This window comes from Oncorhynchus tshawytscha, linkage group LG15 (genome assembly GCF_018296145.1).
Source record: "Oncorhynchus tshawytscha isolate Ot180627B linkage group LG15, Otsh_v2.0, whole genome shotgun sequence".
In the NCBI taxonomy this organism is placed as follows: Eukaryota; Metazoa; Chordata; class Actinopteri; order Salmoniformes; family Salmonidae; genus Oncorhynchus; species Oncorhynchus tshawytscha.
In genome coordinates, this window is record NC_056443.1 from 31,558,194 (window position 1) to 31,579,700 (window position 21,507).

General features: G+C 41.6%; 1 protein-coding gene across 2 annotated transcripts in view; it reads left to right on the forward strand.

The window, feature by feature from the left end:
* The first annotated feature begins 2,405 nt into the window (after window positions 1-2,405).
* Window positions 2,406-21,507, forward strand: part of stim2b (stromal interaction molecule 2b) — a 79,387-nt gene continuing 60,285 nt past the window's right edge. The window contains exon 1 of one of the 2 annotated variants that reach the window (XM_024405804.2): window positions 2,406-3,623. In XM_024405804.2, the coding sequence (XP_024261572.1) occupies window positions 3,491-3,623 (133 nt within the window). In that variant the 5' untranslated portion in view covers window positions 2,406-3,490. The remainder of the gene's footprint in view (window positions 3,624-21,507) is intronic. The other variant, XM_024405805.2, reaches the window with a different exon arrangement.

The following is a 21,507-nucleotide window of genomic DNA, read 5'->3' on the forward strand; positions in this document are numbered from 1 at the left end:
AAAATAATGTGTTTTGTCATACCTGTGGAATACGGTCTGATTATACCATGGCTTTTAGCCAATCAGCATTCAGGGCTCAACCCACCCAGTTTATAATTGTATTTGTCTCATACTATTTGATCCCATAACCTATTTTATTCAGTTTTGTACCCATCATCAAATGTATCTGCCCAGGTTACCTACGTTTCTTTCTATGTCAATGATATCAATGTTGCTGAGTTAAGGGGCTATGAATCAATCATAGCACGTTTTATTTTTGTTTTTCAATGAAAATACAATGAGAATAACTGTATATCTACTAGTTTGTATCTTCAATTTGACTTCTCCTCTGTAGAATAGCTTAAAACCTTGACAAACTCATTATTCCATCGTCCCCACGACGTAACATATGGCTCCAGGATCTCTGTTTGGCAGCCTCCTTCCATTCTGCCACAGCAGTAGCATATGCCATCGTCCAACATAATGAAATGTCAGTCTTCTTATTGGATAGTGTAAATATTTGGACGTGGCGTACTGTACTTTGGCCACTCACCAGAGCATTGAGCCTGAGGAGTCAGTAGGCAGAAGCAGTAATTGACAGGTAGCAGCACTGAGCGACTACACATGGTCCGCCCCCAGTACCTCCGAGCATCTGCACTGCCTTCCCCCCCCATCCATTCTGTACGCTCCTATCCAATTATGCTGCTCTTCTTTTTACTGCCCTCCTTCTCTCCCTCATTCCTTCTTCCTTCTTCCTCTCTCTCATGCTGGTCGCTGCGGGTCTGGTCATGCCTGCTACATCTTGCTACCCGTCTAACCCAGACTCCCACGGCCATTCCTGCTTATCGCCGCTCGCCACGGGGGCCGCTGGCTTCCCCTTTGGTTTCCCTTCGCCCCCCCCACTGGACAAGACACCACCTTTGGCTCCTTGCAACAGCGCCCCCTTTGGTTGAAACAATGCACTGCAGGAAGGATGTGCCATGATGACTGTCATTCCATCTGTCATAACTCTGGCTCTTCCCGTTGTTGAAAGATTACATGTAGATGGCTCTACCAGGTTGCCTGTCTCACTTACCTGTGACACTCTCAATATAAAATGTGCAAGTACGGTCCAGTTGATAGTAATGATACAGATATGGGAATAGTGGGACAAATATATTCGTTTCAATGTCAAACAAGCAGAGGGGCGGACTGGGGAATAGAAATTGGTCCTGGAATTTCTATCAAGCAGGTCCATTTTTTCCCTTGAGGCCACCATAATTAGCTAGATTATTTTGCCTGCCTAAACAAAACAAGTTAGACTGGCCCACTGGGCTTACGATGAATCTGCCCATCTGGCATTTGTTTTAGGCTATAATATGAAAACGTAGCCTATAATTTGCCACTGTTCAATTGTACAGAAGCCTATATGCATATGAGTCATTACTATTAGTCTAATGAAATGTATATCCTAAATGGGGATATATTAGCCTACTGTAGCCTGGCTAACAATTTTCTTCAGACCATGAATGCAGACTTCCCATTGGGCACACACTGGTTTAATCAACGTTGTGTCCATGTCATTTCAACGTGGAATGGACATTGAATTGACGTCTGTGCCCAATGGGTTTATGGGCTACTGCATTAAAATCGGTCTCCTAATATCATTTTTTAAATGTTTTAATTAAACCCGCTGTCATCTGACAGCTAATACTATGATTTGATTTTGTTGCCAATAGGCTACATTACCTTTTGTGGGTTTTTGCTCCCAACCCAGGTGTTGCTGACCTGATTGTTTATCAACCGACTATCTTTTATCATCTTGTGTGCTAAATTTAGGTTGGAGTGAAAATGTACAGGATGACTCGCTGAAAACAGGGTTAGAGAGCTCGGGGCTACAGAAATGCTGGCCAATGCATGTTTGATCCATACAGGCTGATCAAAACATGTATGAGACGCGTGTTAAAAAGTGGCAAAGGATGTCTCGATTAACCAATCACACTCTGCCATGTTGGACAGTCTGACCAATGACAGCGCTCAGCAAGGAGGAAACCGTGGATGATTCGATAGGTGTCGCACGATGGGAAGCAAAACAAATAGGGAAGTGGCAGATGAACCTCGTCAAGGTGTCGAGAAAACACCCACGAAGTTGCTGATAATTCCGCTGTTTTGAAGGCAGTTGAAACATAGGGACAAGCCCCTGGGGGAAAGTGAGTCTTTGGCGTGGGCTTCCGCAGTGTTCAGAACGCGACACTATGTAGCCGCCAAACCCCCACGGCAAATTGTTACTATGTAGCCTAGCATATCATCCCCGCGTAAAAACTCCCTCCACACATCAGGGAAAGAATGGGCGAGTTCGTTTTGAATCGGCCGGTGCCCCGAGTTTATGTATTTTAGACGATTCCGTTCGTCCTAAAGAGAGATAAACCATCCGGGGCAGCGGGCAATGCAAAACGAACTCGCTCAATACATTTGCTGTAGGCTGATGTCTAGTGACCGACTTCCGCCCCATGTCTTCAGTTCTGCATCAGCCGGCAAGCAGTTGAGCTACGACGCCAGGGGAGGTAGACGAACAGATGTTGTCAAACGAAGGAATGGAAACTTGACATTCACTTTGAATAGGAAAAGAGAGTAAACGTCGTCGTGGGCAGCTGTCGTATGTGGACGCGGTGGTGAAACTAGAGGGAATAGGGCGACAGGGAGAAGCTGATGAATACGTTTCATTTGAGGAGGCGGACCCCTCACTGCGTCTTCGATATGCTGAAAGCAGGCCCGGTGTGTTCATACTGTATGTGGAAGTACAGATAGGTTACTATTTTGTCTTTATTCAATCATGAGGATCGGATACATTGTCATTTAAACCGCGTTGGACACACCGCGTATTATTTCCTGGCAGCGAGCTAGAGCCAATTCATTTGGTCGTATGTTTTTTCAGATAGAAGATACCATCCTTCTACTCATTTGCACGTTTTTCTTTGGAAGTTGACTTTAAAGTAGAGTGTGCTACCGGTTTGTCTCATAGAGCTAGCATGAAATCGTTCTATAAGATCTGAGTAACGCATGAGGGGAGTCGCTTGAGGTCTAGCCTACTTCATGCCACGCACTGGAGCAGGCCTATCATTTTTGGATGGACTTTTGAAGTATTATGGCCTAATTTTTGACGTTGCGAACTCTTGAATTAGATATTTTTTGTAGATAGGCTATTCATTGTCATTATCTATAGCCTATAGATGCAAATAGTGGAGCATTTCTAAACACCAACAGCTCCTAGTCTATTTCGCTGTTATCTATTCATATGTGGTATTTATCTAAACACAGCGGGTTTTTTAAAGGTGATGCATTTTATCTAACTGTCGTCTGACGTTTCATTCTTGTGGCTCGACATATTCGAATATTTATACCCCAAACGCAATTCTCCAGGTAGTCTTTACACCCGGCGGAATCCTTGGAGAAAGCGTTCCATTTCGGAATAGACATTATTTTTGTATTTATTCTCTCTTCACACGGAAAATAATTAGTGGCTTCCCCCACGATGAGTTACTTCTACCAAGCAGTGCTTCTATTGCTACGTGGACTCGTCATCTCTGCGGTACTGGGATTGGAAAGCAGTTACTCAACCGATCTGTCGACCCGTGCTTCTAATGCCGCAATTGTAGCCACTACAGGTAAGTGTGCCAATCCAAGAGACACTGTTACCGATTATTCACGCCTTTTTATCGCTTCGCATTCTCGCATAATGCCACCCTGACGCACAGTCATTCTGAGAGACTGATGGTAAACTGGAGTTGTCTACGTAGGCAGTCACCTTTCCCTTTTAGGTTCTAGATCGCACCTTATTTCTAAGAGTGCAACCCAAGCTGTACTGTATAGGCTAATAGTATAGGCCTACTATTGAAATGGATAAATGAGGCTGTCTGCTCATTCACAGGATTTCCCATTGTTTTCAGGTTTTCGCTCTGTCACCCTGTTTTAATAGAAAGAACATCCAACTCTGTTGTTTTAAGTCCACAACAATGCTTAAACCACCTTAGACATCTCTAAAGGCATTTTCACACTGCATTGTTCTTAGTCCCAGGCTGTCTTGGGCTCCTGAGTGGCGCAGCGGTCTAAGGCAATGCATCTCAGTGCTTGAGGCGTCACTACAGACACCCTGGTTCAAATCCAGGCTGTTTCACAACCGGCCGTGATTGGGAGTCCCATAAGGGCAGCGCACAATTGGCCCTGCTTCGTCTGGGATTGGCCGATGTAGGCCGTCATTGTAAATAAGAATTTGTTCTTAACTGACATGAAGGTTACATTATTTTTTTTTGCCCCAGGTTAGACTGGCCCTGGGCCAGCTTGTGTTCACACAAACATTTATTTACCCTGGACTAAGCTTTAGCCCTGGGCTAAGGATTCACACATATATTCCAAAGCCCTGGGCTAAGGATTCACACATATATTCCAAAGCCCTGGGCTAAGGATTCACACATATATTCCAAAGCCCTGGGCTAAGGATTCACACATATATTCCAAAGCCCTGGGCTAAGGATTCACACATATATTCCAAAGCCCTGGGCTAAGGATTCACACATATATTCCAAAGCCCTGGGCTAACTGACAAGCACAACATGCACCCAACATTCTATCTCTGTCACGCACCAATGTTATAAGACCGTTATTAACACATTTTTCCCCCTCTTGCTTCTGGATTAGCATTTGATTTCCAACAGTGATGGTTTGTATAAATGTTACTGTCTAACCTCGGAAACAATGTTTCACTTTTGAAATTCGATCTCGCCCCTGTACAGAGAACGCTGTGCAGTGCACAAACGAGACATCGACTTTTCGGATTCAGGCGAAATCATGCAATAAGTATTATCTTGGATATATCTAATTACATGTCAACATAAAAGCTATGGAAACAGAGGAAAATGTAGCTTTTTCTGTCCTTCGAGCTACAGAGTTTGGCGGAGGTTCTACTGATGTTCAGTTTGAGAGGGAGAGTGTGAAGATGAGGAGGACCAGAGGTTAGCTTGCTACTGCTTGAATTGATTTTAATAAAAACTATATGTTTCGTTGCCCATAATGAAGCTATTTATGAGTTATTAACCTCACAAGTCATTTTCAAGTCATTTACATATCTTCCATCACTATGATGCGGCAGCTGCGGAGATGGACAGTTCATGGGTGCTGAAAGTAGGCTAATTTGAGAAGATATATTAATTTAAACATTTTAATTTGACCTTAGGCTACTAACAACAAGAGGGCTTTGTGTTAGAGCCTATTTCTTCCTATTCAAGAAATAAGAGGTGGGCCTACCTGTTTGATATACAACATTATAATCGACTATCCATAGGCTTTGTCAGCCAATTCATTCAATCACTGTGCACCTCTTCAATAGCTGTGTCACTGAAGAGCTTAGTGTGTTAAGTTAAAACCAGGGCTTGAATTGAGGGGTGTATCTGAGGCTATTGTTGGTTTTGTTCAAGAAAATGTCTAAAAGCATAGGCCTACCCTTTGTTAGCTTAAGATAAAACAAAAAATATTGGACCTGTTTATATAAAACGATCTATAACGGCGCTTTAGTTCACAATGAACAAGAAACAAGCTGTAAAAATGTTGGGGCGGCAGGTAGCCTAGTGGTTAGAGCGGTGGGCCAGTAACCGAAATGTTGCTGGATCAAATCCCAGAGCTGAACAAGGCAGTTAACCCACTGTTCCCCTGTAGGCCATCATTGTAAATAAGAATTTGTTCTTAACTGACGTCTCTAGTTAAATAAAAAGTTAAATGTAAAATAAAAGTGTGACTCCAGTCCAGTTTGTCTCTGACATTTGGACCTTCAATAGCCCAGGAGACATTTAAATTGTATTTATTTTTTTGCTTGGTGTGTGATTCTGTCACTATCAATTGACAATTCGACATTTCAATAGGCTATTAAACAACATACTAACTCTAAATGTGACCTGTTTAAAGAAGCTAGATGTATGTCGCAAGTCACTACTTTACAGGAGAGGCATTAAATCCATTTTTGGGGCTGAAATGCCTTCTGGAACATGTGACATTTTTTATTTGATATAGTGTGTGTTTACCAGAGATGGTAATGTGAAGAATAGAGGTCGGCCGATTAATCGGAATGGACGATTAATTAGGGTAATTTTGGATGCCGATATTGCCAAATAAAAAATAAAATAATATATATATTTTTTACACCTTTTATTTCATCTTTATTTAACTAGGCAAGTCAGTTAAGAACACATTCTTATTTTCAATGACGGCCTAGGAACGGTGGGTTAACTGCCTTGTTCAGGGGCAGAACGACAGGTTTTGACCTTGTCAGCTCTGGGATTCAATCTTGCAACCTTACAGTTAACTAGTCCAATGCTCTAACCACCTGCTTTACATTGCACTCCATGAGGAGACTGCCTGTTACGCGAATGCAGTAAGAAGCCAAGGTAAGTTGCTAGCTAGCATTAAACTTAATCAATCATAATCACTAGTTATAACTACACATGCTTGATGATATTACTCATTTATCAAGCGTGTCCTGCATTGCATATAATCGATGCAGTGCGTATTCGCGAAAAAGGACTGTCCTTGCTCCAACGTGTACCTAACCATAAACAATGCCTTTCTTAAAATCAATACACAGAAGTATATATTTTTTAAACCTGCATATTTAGCTCAAAGAAATCCTGGTTAGCAGGCAATATTAACCAGGTGAAATTGTGTCACTTCTCTTGCGTTCATTGCATGCAGAGGCAGGGTAAATGCAACAGTTTGGGCCGCCTGGCTCATTGTGAACTAATTTGGCAGAATTTTACATAATTATGACATACCATTGAAGGCTGTAACAGGAATATTTAGACTGATGGATGCCACCTGTTCGATAAATACGGGAACGGTTTCGTATTTCACTGAAAGAATAAACGTTTTGTTTTCGAGATGATAGTTTCCGGATTCGACCATATTAACGAACTAAGGCTCGCATTTCTGTGTTTTATTATGTTATAATTAAGTCTATGATTTGATAGAGCAGTCTGACTGAGCGATGGTAGGCACCAGCAGGCTCATAAGCATTCATTCAAACAGCACTTCCGTGCGTTTTGCCAGCAGCTCTGCTGTTTATGACTTCAAGCCTATCAGCTCCCGAGATTAGGCTGGTGTAACGATGTGAAATGGCTAGCTAATGCTCTAATAGCATTTCAAACATCACTCGCTCTGAGACTTGGAGTAGTTATTCCCCTTGCTCTGCATGGGTAACGCTGCTTCGAGGGTGGCTGTTGTCGATGTGTACCTGGTTTCGAGCCCAGGTAGGAGCGAGGAGAGGGACGGAAGCTATACTGTTACATTGGCAATACTAAAGTGCCTATAAGAACATCCAATAGTCAAAGGTATATGAAATACAAATGGTATAGAGAGAAATAGTCCTATAATTCCAATAATAACTACAACCTAAAACTTCTTCCCTGGGAATATTGAAGACTCATGTTAAAAGGAACCACCAGCTTTCATATGTTCTCATGTTCTGAGCAAGGAACTGAAATGTTAGCTTTCTTACATAGCACATATTGCACTTTTACTTTCTTCTCCAACACTTTGTTGCATTATTTAAACCAAATTGAACATGTTCATTATTTACTTGAGGCTAAATTGATTTTATTGATGTATTATATTAAGTTAAAATAAGTGTTCATTCAGTATTGTTGTAATTGTCATTATTACTAATACATAAAAAAATAAAGATTTTAATGAGTATCGTCTTTTTTGGTTCTCCAATAATCGGTAATCGGTGAAAAATCATAATCGGTCAACCTCTAGTGAAGAACAACATGACTTGCACCAAAGTCAGATTAGGATAAAGGCCAAGGACTAGATAATGGGTATTTTTACCTGGAGATTTTCTTATTGTAGGCTACTACTTTTACCACTTTTAGTCTTCAAATCTTTGGTTGTTTACTACACTACCTTACTCACTCTGTTTAAAGAGATGGGTGGGGCAAAGGCTTAAGAGGGTGTGAACGATGCCGAATAGGTGTCGACAAAGAAAGGCTCTCCAGTAGGTATAACAATATTTGTGGGCCATTTTCTCAAAGTGGTGTTTCAAGTTTAGCTACTTTCAAAGCAGAATTACTTTCCCATTGTTCCTCATTTGCAGTGTATGATCTACCATTATGTAGCTCTGAGTCTCTACTCTTGTCCAATGTAAAAAAACAAACACCAAAAAAACATTTTCAGACCGAATCGAGGCGGTTGGTCCCAAATCAGTCAGGATCAAGCCAGGTAGCCTGAAAAGGAACACATATGAATTGTTCATGGATATATTCTGTCATTTAAGAAATAAATTGTGATGCATTTGTGACATGCGACTTTGGCCAGTCTTTGGTTTGAAGATCATGTGGTGAGCTATGCACGTCTAGTTTGTTGTTTTAGGCTAGCAGCTGCTCTTATATTCCCCATAACCTAATCACAGTCAACACATCTGTTTTGTAACAACAATATCATAGAATAAAATAGTTTCCCAAATTAAAAAAGGTTACTCCATATAGACCTACCTGATGATATGCGGCTGCTGTGTTAAACAGCTGATGGCTTTTTATCGAATTCATTGTTGCTCAGATACTTCAGTTGTAACTGGTTCTGTTGAGCTCCATTTTTACAGTTGATAGACAACTTCATCACAGTTCCAAACTTAGACAATCGTATTTAAAAAAACAACAACAGCCTGTATAGACATCAAAAGGTCTCTGGTGCTGCAGCATGCGGCAGGGTAGCCTAGTGGTTAGAGCGTTGGGCTGGTAACCGGAAGGTTGCAAGTTCAAATCCCCGAGCTGACAAGGTACAAATCTGTCGTTCTGCCCCTGAACAGGCAGTTAACCCACTAGGCCGTCATTGAAAATGCACTGTCATTGAAAATAAGAATTTGTTCTTAACTGACTTGCCTGGTTAAATAAAGGTAAAATAAATAAAAATGCGCTCATTCGTTGTCATGCTCTGTTGTGGTATTAAGAAATATTCTGCTTGTCTCCAGTCATGTAAAACGACGTAGAATTGAATGAAATGCGTCTTTAAAAGGCTTTTTCCCCCTTTTTTTTCTCAGACCGCAAATAAGATGATGGGTTCATACAGTCCTTTTATTATAATTCTATAGTCTTTTCATCCACAGCCTCCTGGCTACTTTTCCATATAATGCTTACAAAATAAATAACCGTTTCTAAAACTGCATCTCTAAGGCTCTGGTCTGTCCTAGGAGTGACTGCAAACAGTAGGCATGTTCTTCTGTTCTCAACTAATAATGCAAACAAAGTGTTCTTTCTAGTGTTCAGGTGGAGTTGTGTAAAATATACATTTTACTGAAGGCAAAAGGCCATCCATTTTTTATTTCAGAGATGTCTTGATTTTTCTCCAGGTATCCCTCATTTATAAATAACATTTATAACACTTGGCTAAGTGAGAAGATTTTAGCCAGCTTGCATCGTCACCATTTTTGTTTAGGCATAGCGACCAATGTTTCTGCATGGATGAAAGTGTCGTTTTTTTATCCTCTGATAAAAAAAAGATGTACTTATCAAAATAAATATAAATATATATATATAAATATGTGGTGCAGAACATCTTGCAGCATATGGAAATGAAGTGACAGGGCAGATTTTGTGATTGGACAGCGAGCATTCTAGGTGTTGTTCTTGACCCTGTTTCACACTGGCAACGTGTTTCTGGGGCTAACCATGCTCCTGGGCTAAGGTTGGTGCTAGCCCACTTTAGACCGTTCCCCTCGCCCATACCCGGGCACGAACCAGGGACCCTCTGCACACATCAACAACAGTCACCCACGAAGCATCGTTGCCCATCGAGCAAGGGGAACCACTACTTCAAGGTCTCAGAGCAAGTGAAGTCACCGCTAACTAAGCTAGCCGTTTCACATCCGTTACATGTGCAAGTGTGAACACTCGCTTAGCCCCGGGCTAAAATCTCCCTTATCCTAGTGCTAAGGCGACTCTTAGCCCCGGGCTAAAATCTCCCTTATCCTAGTGCTAAGGCGACTCTTAGCCCCGGGCTAAAATCTCCCTTATCCTAGTGCTAAGGCGACTCTTAGCCCCGGGCTAAAATCTCCCTTATCCTAGTGCTAAGGCGACTCTTAGCCCCGGGCTAAAATCTCCCTTATCCTAGTGCTAAGGCGACTCTTAGCCCCGGGCTAAAATCTCCCTTATCCTAGTGCTAAGGTGACTCTTAGCCCTGGGCTAAAATCTCCCTTATCCTAGTGCTAAGGCGACTCTTAGCCCCGGGCTAAAATCTCCCTTATCCTAGTGCTAAGGCGACTCTTAGCCCCGGGCTAAAATCTCCCTTATCCTAGTGCTAAGGCGACTCTTAGCCCCGGGCTAAAATCTCCCTTATCCTAGTGCTAAGGCGACTCTTAGCCCCGGGCTAAAATCTCCCTTATCCTAGTGCTAAGGCGACTCTTAGCCCGGGCTAAAATCTCCCTTATCCTAGTGCTAAGGCGACTCTTAGCCCTCTTAGCCCGGGCTAAAATCTCCCTTATCCTAGTGCTAAGGCGACTCTTAGCCCCGGGCTAAAATCTCCCTTATCCTAGTGCTAAGGCGACTCTTAGCCCCGGGCTAAAATCTCCCTTATCCTAGTGCTAAGGCGACTCTTAGCCCCTCCCTTATCCTAGGGCTAAAATCTCCCTTATCCTAGTGCTAAGGCGACTCTTAGCCCCGGGCTAAAATCTCCCTTATCCTAGTGCTAAGGCGACTCTTAGCCCCGGGCGAAGGTGCAGTGTGAATGCATTAAGACATTTAGCTTTTTGAGTGTAGTTACCTTTGTTCAGTGTTCAGGCACCTAGCAATGCTGTTAGGTTCGCAGTGTTTCTGTAGCACACATGAAGATGGAGTTTGTAACAACAACAAAAAATGCCACCGGATAAAAGCAAATGATCATGATGTCATTCTGCCAGGTAGGCATAGGCTACTTTGTAGCTCGTTAACATTTCATTGAGACGTTTTCTGGGAAAGGCTTTCCGTCTACCAGAAGACAGTTAGGTCTGTCATTACCATCTCTATATTTGTCTTACCTTGCTTCAAAGTAGCTGAGCCAAAATCACACCATTCTAAATGTTGAGGGAAATGTTTTATGAACACTTCGTCATAAATCTCCAGTATTGGATTTCTGATCAGCTGTCTTTCATTGTCTAGCAGCCAAAGGCATTATCCTAGTCATATTAGTTCATGATATGATAGTTGTTGGAACTTTAGATCTGTCAACATTTCTAATGGATATTGCCATATCTGTCTGTCAATTCGCTGCATGTGTGTTTTTAGAACTGTGTTTTTCCCCCCTGCAAATTGCATTGTGGAACATTAGCGCATCGGTAAACCGCTGTGTGCACATTGCTGCGCTTAAAATGTGAAGAAATAATGGTTTATCAACATTTTTTTAAGCTAAATATTCTGATCTCTTCCATCAGCTTTATATGGTGTATACCTCCTACACTATTTTGATACGCATCAGCGGGGATTAAGATGTGAATATGTACACTGTCTACTGGGAAAAGGGTTGGGTTGGGTGTAGTGCAGAGACTTTTTATCCACTGTTAAAGTGGCACTCGGGTCTCCTTTCTTTTATCACCTCATATAACACCTGATTTACTTAACTTGGTTTACTCTCTTCTCTATTGGTCGATGACATCACAACTTCCCATCAGGCCAATCCTTGCTCATGACGTGCAGGACTTTGGAGTCATGAGTAACTGCATACGTGGAGTGTGTCTGAAAGTGGGCGTGGTGAAATAAGTGGGAGGAACCCTGTCACTTTCACACACGTCTTTATGTAAGTGGGAAGGCAGAATGGGTAGTAACTACTTATAGAAGAAACGTGCTCACTGGGTTTCTCTTATAGATGAAACGTGCTCACTGGGTTTCTCTTGTAGATGAAACGTGCTCACTGGGTTTCTCTTGTAGATGAAACGTGCTCACTGGGTTTCTCTTGTAGATGAAACGTGCTCACTGGGTTTCTCTTGTAGATGAAACGTGCTCACTGGGTTTCACTTTTGGCACATGATTTTGAATCGTGATAGAAGTGGTCTGTGGACGTCTCTGACGTTCATTAAGTAGACCCTGAATAGCATCATAAGTGAAATGGAGCCATGTTTGGAGCCATGTAAAAAATAAAGACAAGTCCTACAAGCATCAAGTGCTCTTCTCCACTGAATGGTATGAAGGTTGTCAGGTCCTATTGAAAGTGCACTGGCTTGCCACACAGCTTTCAAAAAATCTAAGTAAATATTTGGTTTCAAAGTGTTCAGTCACCTGTGAAATATTGTGGATTGTTATAAGCAGAATGGTTGTAGAACTACGACACAGACATAGACCCAGAATGGTTGTAGAACTACGACACAGACATAGACCCAGATTGGTTGTAGAACTACGACACAGACATAGACCCAGAATGGTTGTAGAACTACGACACAGACATAGACCCAGATTGGTTGTAGAACTACGACACAGACATAGACCCAGAATGGTTGTAGAACTACGACACAGACATAGACCCAGATTGGTTGTAGAACTACGACACAGACATAGACCCAGAATGGTTGTAGAACTACGACACAGACATAGACCCAGAATGGTTGTAGAACTACGACACAGACATAGACCCAGATTGGTTGAATATGGGTTCGACAGCTGGCATTCGAAGCCTGCTTCTCCTGTCATCCTTATCCAGAGCAAATAGATAAGGCCTCCATAAACAACTTTAGGTGACTTGCATAACTCATATTTACATATAGTGACTTGTGTACTCAGCTGGGTATTAGCTGAAGTATAGAAAGTTACCTGCCCAGATATAAAGGCTCTTCTTCTAGATTTTTCCCTATTGGCTGTTAGTTGACAATGATATGTGATGAAATAAGAGATTAAAGACACTAATTTCCGCAGAACTTCCACTTCCCACAGTTCAAACATTTATGGAGAATAATTATTCAAACGTAAAACTAGGCCGTGAAATTTGTATGAAAAAATAAAAATATGTTTAGCTCACACTTGAAAGATAAGCCTATAAACCCAGTCTCAAAGTTTTCAAAACATCTCTCTGGAATATCTGTTAAAGCTATTTGTGAAATAAATAATTTACATCCGTTTTAAAACGACAAAAACCATGCCCTTAAAATAAAGTGATATCTTTAATTAAGGTGAAATCATACTTGCCTTTTCCACATCTACTGTGGAAAGGGATTTCTGACGGCATGGGAGTCTGGAGGACTGTCCGCTTTTCAGGGGGACTGTCCGCTTTTCAGGGGGACTGTCCTCTTTTCAGGGGGACTGTCCTCTTTTCAGGGGACTGTCCTCTTTGTCAGGGGGACTGTCCTCTTTTCAGGGGGACTGTCCTCTTTTCGGGGACTGTCCTCTTTTCGGGGGACTGTCTTTTTTCGGGGGACTGTCTTCTTTTCGGGGGGACTGTCTTCTTTTCGGGGGACTGTCTTCTTTTCGGGGGACTGTCTTCTTTTCGGGGGACTGTCTTCTTTTCAGGGGACTGTCTTCTTTTCAGGGGGGGACTGTCTTCTTTTCAGGGGGACTGTCTTCTTTTCAGGGGGACCGTCTTCTTTTCAGGGGGACCGTCTTCTTTTCAGGGGGACCGTCTTCTTTTCAGGGGGACCGTCTTCTTTTCAGGGGGACCGTCTTCTTTTCAGGGGGACCGTCCTCTTTTCAGGGGGACTGTCCGCTTTTCCTCCCAGTGGGCCTTGTACTGACCACAGGAGGTTGGTGACACTTTGATTTAGGGAGGACAGACACATGGTAATGGCTGAAGTGGAATGCTATCAAATACATGAAACTCATGGTTTCCAGGTGTTTGATACTATTCCATTTGCTCTGATCCAGCCATTATTATGAGCTGTCCTCCCCTCAGAAGCCTCCTGTGATGCTGATGGTGGCCTAGTGTGTGTGTGTGTGTGTCTCAAGTTAAATGTATTAGTCGCGTACACAATTAGCAGATGTTATCGCTCATGTTGCGAAATGCTAGTGTTCCTTCCTGTCTCCAACAATACAAAACAATACATGCAAATCCCAACAATAAAGGAATGAAGAAATATGTAATAGTCCGGAATATAAATATACGTACAGTATATGTGTATAGACGTTATGGACAGTGTACAGTATGAATAGAAATTATGTGTATAGACAGTAGTTATATAGGAGGGTGTGTATAGACAGTATAGACAGTAGTTATATAGGATGGTGTGTATTGACAGTAGTTATATAGGATGGTGTGTATAGACAGTAGTTATCTAGGATGGTGTGTATAGACAGTAGTTATATAGGATGGTGTTTATAGACAGTATGGACAGTAGTTATATAGGATGGTGTGTATAGACAGTATAGACAGTAGTTATATAGGAGGGTGTGTATAGACAGTATAGACAGTAGTTAAATTGGAAGGTGTGTATGGACAGTATGGACAGTAGTTATATAGGATGGTGTGTATAGACAGTAGGTATATATAGGATGGTGTGTATAGACAGTAGTTATATAGGATGGTGTGTATAGACAGTAGTTATAGAGGATGGTGTGTATAGACAGTATAGACAGTAGTTATATAGGAGGGTGTGTATAGACAGTATAGACAGTAGTTATATAGGATGGTGTGTATAGACAGTAGTTATAGAGGATGGTGTGTATAGACAGTATGGACAGTAGTTATATAGGATGGTGTGTATAGACAGTATAGACAGTAGTTATATAGGATGGTGTGTATAGACAGTAGTTATATAGGATGGTGTGTATAGACAGTAGTTATATAGGATGATTTGTATAGACAGTATCGACAGTAGTTATATAGAATGGTGTGTGTATAGACAGTATAGACAGTAGTTAAATTGGAAGGTGTGTATGGACAGTATGGACAGTAGTTATATAGGATGGTGTGTATAGACAGTAGGTATATATAGGATGGTGTGTATAGACAGTAGTTATATAGGATGGTGTGTATAGACAGTAGTTATATAGGATGGTGTGTATAGACAGTAGTTCTATAGGATGGTGTGTATAGACAGTAGTTATATAGGATGGTGTGTATAGACAGTAGTTATATAGGATGGTGTGTATAGACAGTATAGACAGTAGGTATATAGGATGGTGTGTATAGACAGTAGTTATATAGGTTGGTGTGTATATACAGTAGTTATATAGGATGGTGTGTATATACAGTAGTTATATAGGATGGTGTGTATATATAGTAGTTATATAGGATGGTGTGTATAGACAGTAGTTATATAGGATGGTGTGTATAGACAGTAGTTATAGGATGGTGTGTATAGACAGTATAGACAGTAGGTATATAGGATGGTGTGTATAGACAGTAGTTATATAGGTTGGTGTGTATAGACAGTATAGACAGTAGTTATATAGGATGGTGTGTATAGACAGTAGTTATATAGATTGGTGTGTATAGACAGTAGTTATATAGGTTGGTGTGTATAGACAGTAGTTATATAGGATGGTGTGTATAGACAGTATAGACAGTAGTTATATAGGATGGTGTATATAGACAGTTTTATATAGGATGGGGTGTGTATAGACAGTAGTTATATAGGATGGTGTGTATAGACAGTAGTTATATAGGATGGTGTATATAGACAGTTATATAGGATGGTGTATATTAGAGGTTGACCGATTTATGATTTTTCAACGCCGATACCGATTATTGGAGGACCAAAAAAGACGGTACCGATTAATCGGCCAATTTTTTCCCCGGCCAATTTAATTTATTTTAATTTTTTATTATTTTATTTGTAATAATGACAATTACAACAATACTGAATGAACACTTATTTTAACTTAATATAATACATCAATAAAATCAATTTAGCCTCAAGTAAATAATGAAACCTGTTTAATTTGGTTTAAATAATGCAAAAACAAAGTGTTGGAGAAGAAAGTCAAAGTGCAATATGTGCTATGTAAGAAAGCTAACGTTTAAGTTCCTTGCTCAGAACATATGAAAGCTGGTGGTTCCTTTTAACATGAGTCTTCAATATTCCCAGGTAAGAAGTTTTAGGTTGTAGTTGTTATAGGAATTATAGGACTATTTCCCTCTATACCATTTGTATTTCATTAACCTTTGACTATTGGATGTTCTTATAGGCACTTTAGTATTGCCAGTGTAACAGTATAGCTTCCGTCCCTCTCCTCGCTCCTCCATGGGCTCGAACCAGCAACACAACGATCATTAGTGCGCACTAACTAGCTAGCCATTTCACTTCTGTTACACGAGCCTCATCTCGGGAGTTGATAGGCTTGAAGTCATAAACAGCGCAATGCTTGACACACAACGAAGAGCTGCTGGCAAAACGCACGAAAGTGCTGTTTGAATGAAAGTTTACGCGCCTGCTTCTGCCTACCACCACTCAGTCAGATTCTTAGATACTTGTATGCTCAGTCAGATTATATGCAATGCAGGACACGCTAGATAATATCTAATAATATCATCAACCATGTGTAGTTAACTAGTGATTATGATTGATTGTTTTTTCTAAGATAAGTTTAATGCTAGCTAGCAACTTACCTCAGCTTACTGCATTCGCGTAACAGGCAGTCTCCTTGTGGAGTGCAACGAGAGAGAGGCAGGTCGTTATTGTGTTGGACGAGTTAACTGTAAGGTTGCAATATTGGATCCCCCGAGCTGACAAGGTGAAAATCTGTTGTTTTGCCCCTGAACAAGGCAGTTAACCCACTGTTCCTAGGCCGTCATTGAAAATAAGTATGTGTTCTTAACTGACTTGCCTAGTTAAATAAAGTTATAAAAATAAATACATCTGAAAATCGGCGCTCAAAAATACCGGTTTCCGATTGTTATGAAAACTTTAAATCGGTCAACCTCTAGTGTATATAGACAGTTATGTAGGATGGTGTTTATAGACCGTATGGACAGTATATGAATAGAAAAGGTCCCCCCCTTCACTTTGGATGGTGTATTAATACACCCAGTCACTACAAGGTACAGGCGTCCTTCCTAACTCAGTTGACGGAGAAGAAGGAAACCGCTCAGGGATTTCACCATGAGGCCAATGATGACTTTAAAACAGTTACAGAGTTTAATGGCTGTGGTAGGAGAGAACTGATGATGGATCAACAACATTTAGTTACTCCACAATGCTAAACTAGTTGACAGTGTGAAAAGCAGGAAGCCAGTACAGAATAGAACAATATTCCAAAACATGCATCCTGTTTACAACAAGGCACTAAAGTAACACAAAATGTGGCAAAGCAATTAACTTTTTGTCTGTAATACAAAGTGTTATGTTTTGGATTTTCCCTAAACACATTACTGAGTACCATATTTCAAGCATAATGGCAGCTGCATCATGTTATGGGTATGCTTGTAATCGTCAAGGACTGGGAGTTTTCAGGATAAAAAAGAAACTGAATGGAGCTAATCACAGGCAAAATCTTAGAGGGGAAAACCTGGTTGTCTGCTTTCCACCAGACACTGGGAGAATAATTTACATTTCCAGCAGGACAATAACATAGAACACAAGGCCAAATCTAAACTGGGGTTGCTTAGCAAGAAGAATGTTCCCGAGTGGCCAAGTTACAGTTTTGTCTTAAATCTGTGTGAAAATCAATGACAAGACTTGAAAATGGCTGGCTAGCAATGATCGACAACCAACTTAACAAAGCTTGAAGAATTTTTGAAAGAATCGCATGCAAATATTGTTCAATCCAGGTGTGCAAAGCTCTTAGACTTTCCCAGAAAGACTCACAGCTGTCGTCTCTGATTCTAACATGTATTGCCTTAGGGGTGTGAATACTGACTTAGGGGTGTGAATACTGACTTAGGGGTGTGAATACTGACTTAGGGGTGTGAATACTGACTTAGGGGTGTGAATACTTATGTAAGTGAGATATTTCCGTATGTCATTTTCAATACATTTTGCACGATGGGGTATTGTGTTTAGATGAGTGAGGTAAAACGTCAATGTAATCCATTTTGAATTCAGGCTGTAACACAACAAGATGTGGAATAAGTCAAGGGGTGTGAACACTTTCTGAAGGCAAATTAGGAGGATCATTGACTAGAAAACCCCCCAAAATAAAAATAGACCTGAATAAATATCAGAACGAGGAAGGAGTCCGTAATATATGTAAGGGTGCGTGTTGCCAGTATATGAATAGAAAAGGTGTGTACAGCAGTAGTTTTTAGGATGAGCCTGGACTAGAATACCCACGGACCCCTCACACCCCATGCCAATCCCACTCCAGCCACCAGAATACAATATCCGTTATCTATGTTTGACCAGTAGTATGAAGCTGCGGGTTGGATTATTCCTCCTTCAACCTTTTTTTGTAACGTATTCCCTGTGAATCTGGTGACGTTTTTCCCCTGTGATGTTTTGCAGTTCAAGGAAACTAAGATGGTTGAGAATTGATGCCTGATGTGGTTGTTATTATTAGGGTTACTAGTGTGCTAGAACTAATGATCACATGGACCGTCAGACCAAGCGAGGTTAGAGGATATGTCACGGAGCTCATGTGCTTTTATACATGCTGGGCCTACTGACGTCTTCCCTCTTGGTCGTTTTTATGGCTGACCAGAGTGGTTTTCTGTGGTTAGTCTGGGATGTTCATATAGGACAGTGGTGGGTAGCTCATGCTGCACCTGCTGAATGAATGTGGTTGTTATATCGAAGTTCCACAACTGTCTAACTCTCTAACAACTTGTTATACGAGAGAACCTCGCCACTCAGCAAATGTTTGAAGTTTATGGTGAAACTGGTGGTCTAATGAGCATATACTGTACAGTACCTTCAGATAAGAGGAGAGAGGGTGAATCTCTAAGGGTGGCTGGGGCTTGTTTGAGTGACAATGGGTGTTTCTCAAGTGTTCAACCGCGTGTGTGGAGAATGCATAAAACAATACATTTGAGAAGCACTCACACTTCCCCTGCTGTATTAGCTCACTCTTGACACATTCACTGAACCGTCTTCCTGCCAGGACAGCAATGGCAATAGAATTGAAACAAGATCTACACAAAGCAACTATTTTACTTCTTAACTATCAGTTAGCTATATGTGAATCATTATGCAGCTAACCAGCTAGTTAAACAGGCAAAAATGACCTAACACGAATATTATGCAAGATAGATGTCAATTATTCGTAGATAGCTAGCTATCAATTCTTTGTGGCTAACGAAAAGTGCTTGTAGCTAGCCAGTTATCCCTATTGACTTATTATGGACTTGCTATCTACGGTACGTAGGCAGGTAAACATGCCAAAATTAACACGGAATGTATTTATTAACGTATCAAGATAAAATATTGTAGTCAGGCAACATATGAGATGTGAATAAGCAACATTTCATTTCGAGGTCGGAGTGTATTTTCTCTCTCGCTTTAGCTCAAATAATAACTGTCATTGATTTTTAGAAATTGTGCGTACTTTTTTTTTTACGTGGTTGAGTCATATGTCTTTGCATACTTCATTTTGAAGCTTGCATCGACGCGTGATTCCAAACGTGCACAAACGGAGTACACCATCGACAAGTGCCCCCTCTGTGCTCCGTTTCACATACTTTGATTCGGACTCCTACGCCGACGCTCGGATGCTGCAGTTTGCGTGCTCACTGCACGGTAGGTAGTAGGCAGTTTGCGTGCTCGCAGTTTGAGAAACACCCAAGGTCTATGTGGACTTCCTCACATTTGAATGAAATGCCGCTGTTTATTTAACTTGTTTTAGTGTTTCAACAAAGCCCTTGCCTCTTTCTCCCAGAGCGGAACACAGTGTTCTGAAATTATGTCCGGAAGATGACAGTCCTTAAGAGAGAAGTCACTTTTTACATAAGCTTTCATTGGACTCTGAGAAACTCCTGTCTTTACTGTTACAGGTTTTATGAGTGGGTTACTCAAAGATGGATGTTTATAACATTTTGAAGAGGCTGAAATATTTTTTAGGCTATTTTTACAGTGTTCGTCCCTCAACGTTGTTAGTAAGAGCCCACTAAAAGCCTGGTGAGTTTGGAGAAAACCCACTCTCTCTATTGCTCTGTTATGAAGCTAAGTGCACAGCGTCCATCTCAGCATTGATATGGTTATCTCTCTGAACAGAGCGGGAATTAATGAGGTGATTTGTTTGAAAGGAAGGTGAACATTTGCCTCTCCCCTAGGGCTTGTTGACTCGGACTCTGAATTTTGGTGGAAGGAATTGGAAATCAGGGATTGCATGTTAGGGAATCATTTTCTTATTTGTTTCTTTAACTTTTTCTTTTTTGACCAAAACCAGGTATTATCTGCTGCTGCAAGGTCAGGGGTCAGGGGTGAATTTCAGGGTTCCATGTGACAGCGTGGCTGTCGAAAGTGGACAGCCTCACAATTCTGTGTCTCTATGTATTTAGCTCCTTTAGTGTTTCAACAAACAAACCCATTCTGTCTCTACAGAGAGGAACACACAGTTCTCAAGTGATGGGACCATCCTGAGGAAACTGACACTTCAAACAGAATGAACATTCAGCTCAACCGTACAATCATATCAAATCCATAAAAAAACGGACCTCGCCAAAGAACTCAGCAGTCAAGCCACCATCCCAATAACTTTGAAACATTAAACAAGGATTCCTTCTCCAAACTAATCTCTTGAACAACCCCTTGTTTCAATTTCAACACTGAATGCACTTATTGTTAGTCACTCTGGATAAGGGTATCTGCTAAATGACAAGATTGCATACTGTAACCCTGCCCTGACCACAGAGTCCATCCATTGAGAGTTTCTTCTCTTAGGTCTTAGGTAAGGTTGGTGGGACTGTGACATAGGCCCAGAGTTTCACATCACTCTGTCAGACTGTGTTCTGCTGACCCTAGGCAGCTGATTGGTGGGACTGTGACATAGGCCCAGAGTTTCACATCACTCTGTCAGACTGTGTTCTGCTGACCCTAGGCAGCTGATTGGTGGGACTGTGACATAGGCCCAGAGTTTCCCTTCACTCTTTCAGACTGTGTTCTGCTGACCCTAGGCAGCTGATTGGTGGGACTGTGACATAGGCCCAGAGTTTCACATCACTCTGTCAGACTGTGTTCTGCTGACCCTAGGCAGCTGGTTGGTGGGACTGTGACATAGGCACAGAGTTTCACATCACTCTGTCAGACTGTGTTCTGCTGACCCTAGGCAGCTGATTGGTGGGACTGTGACATAGGCCCAGAGTTTCACATCACTTTGTCAGACTGTGTTCTGCTGACCCTAGGCAGCTGGTTGGTGGGACTGTGACATAGGCCCAGAGTTTCACATCACTCTGTCAGACTGTGTTCTGCTGACCCTAGGCAGCTGATTGGTGGGACTGTGACATAGGCCCAGAGTTTCACATCACTCTGTCAGACTGTGTTCTGCTGACCCTAGGCAGCTGGTTGGTGGGACTGTGACATAGGCCCAGAGTTTCACATCACTCTGTCAGACTGTGTTCTGCTGACCCTAGGCAGCTGATTGTGATCTCCATCAGGGGCTTCGGGGGTAGAGAGCCGTCCTATTAGGGACAGACTCCAGGCCCAATGAAACCAGGGTGTATTTATAACCAATGTTCCCTCTAAGC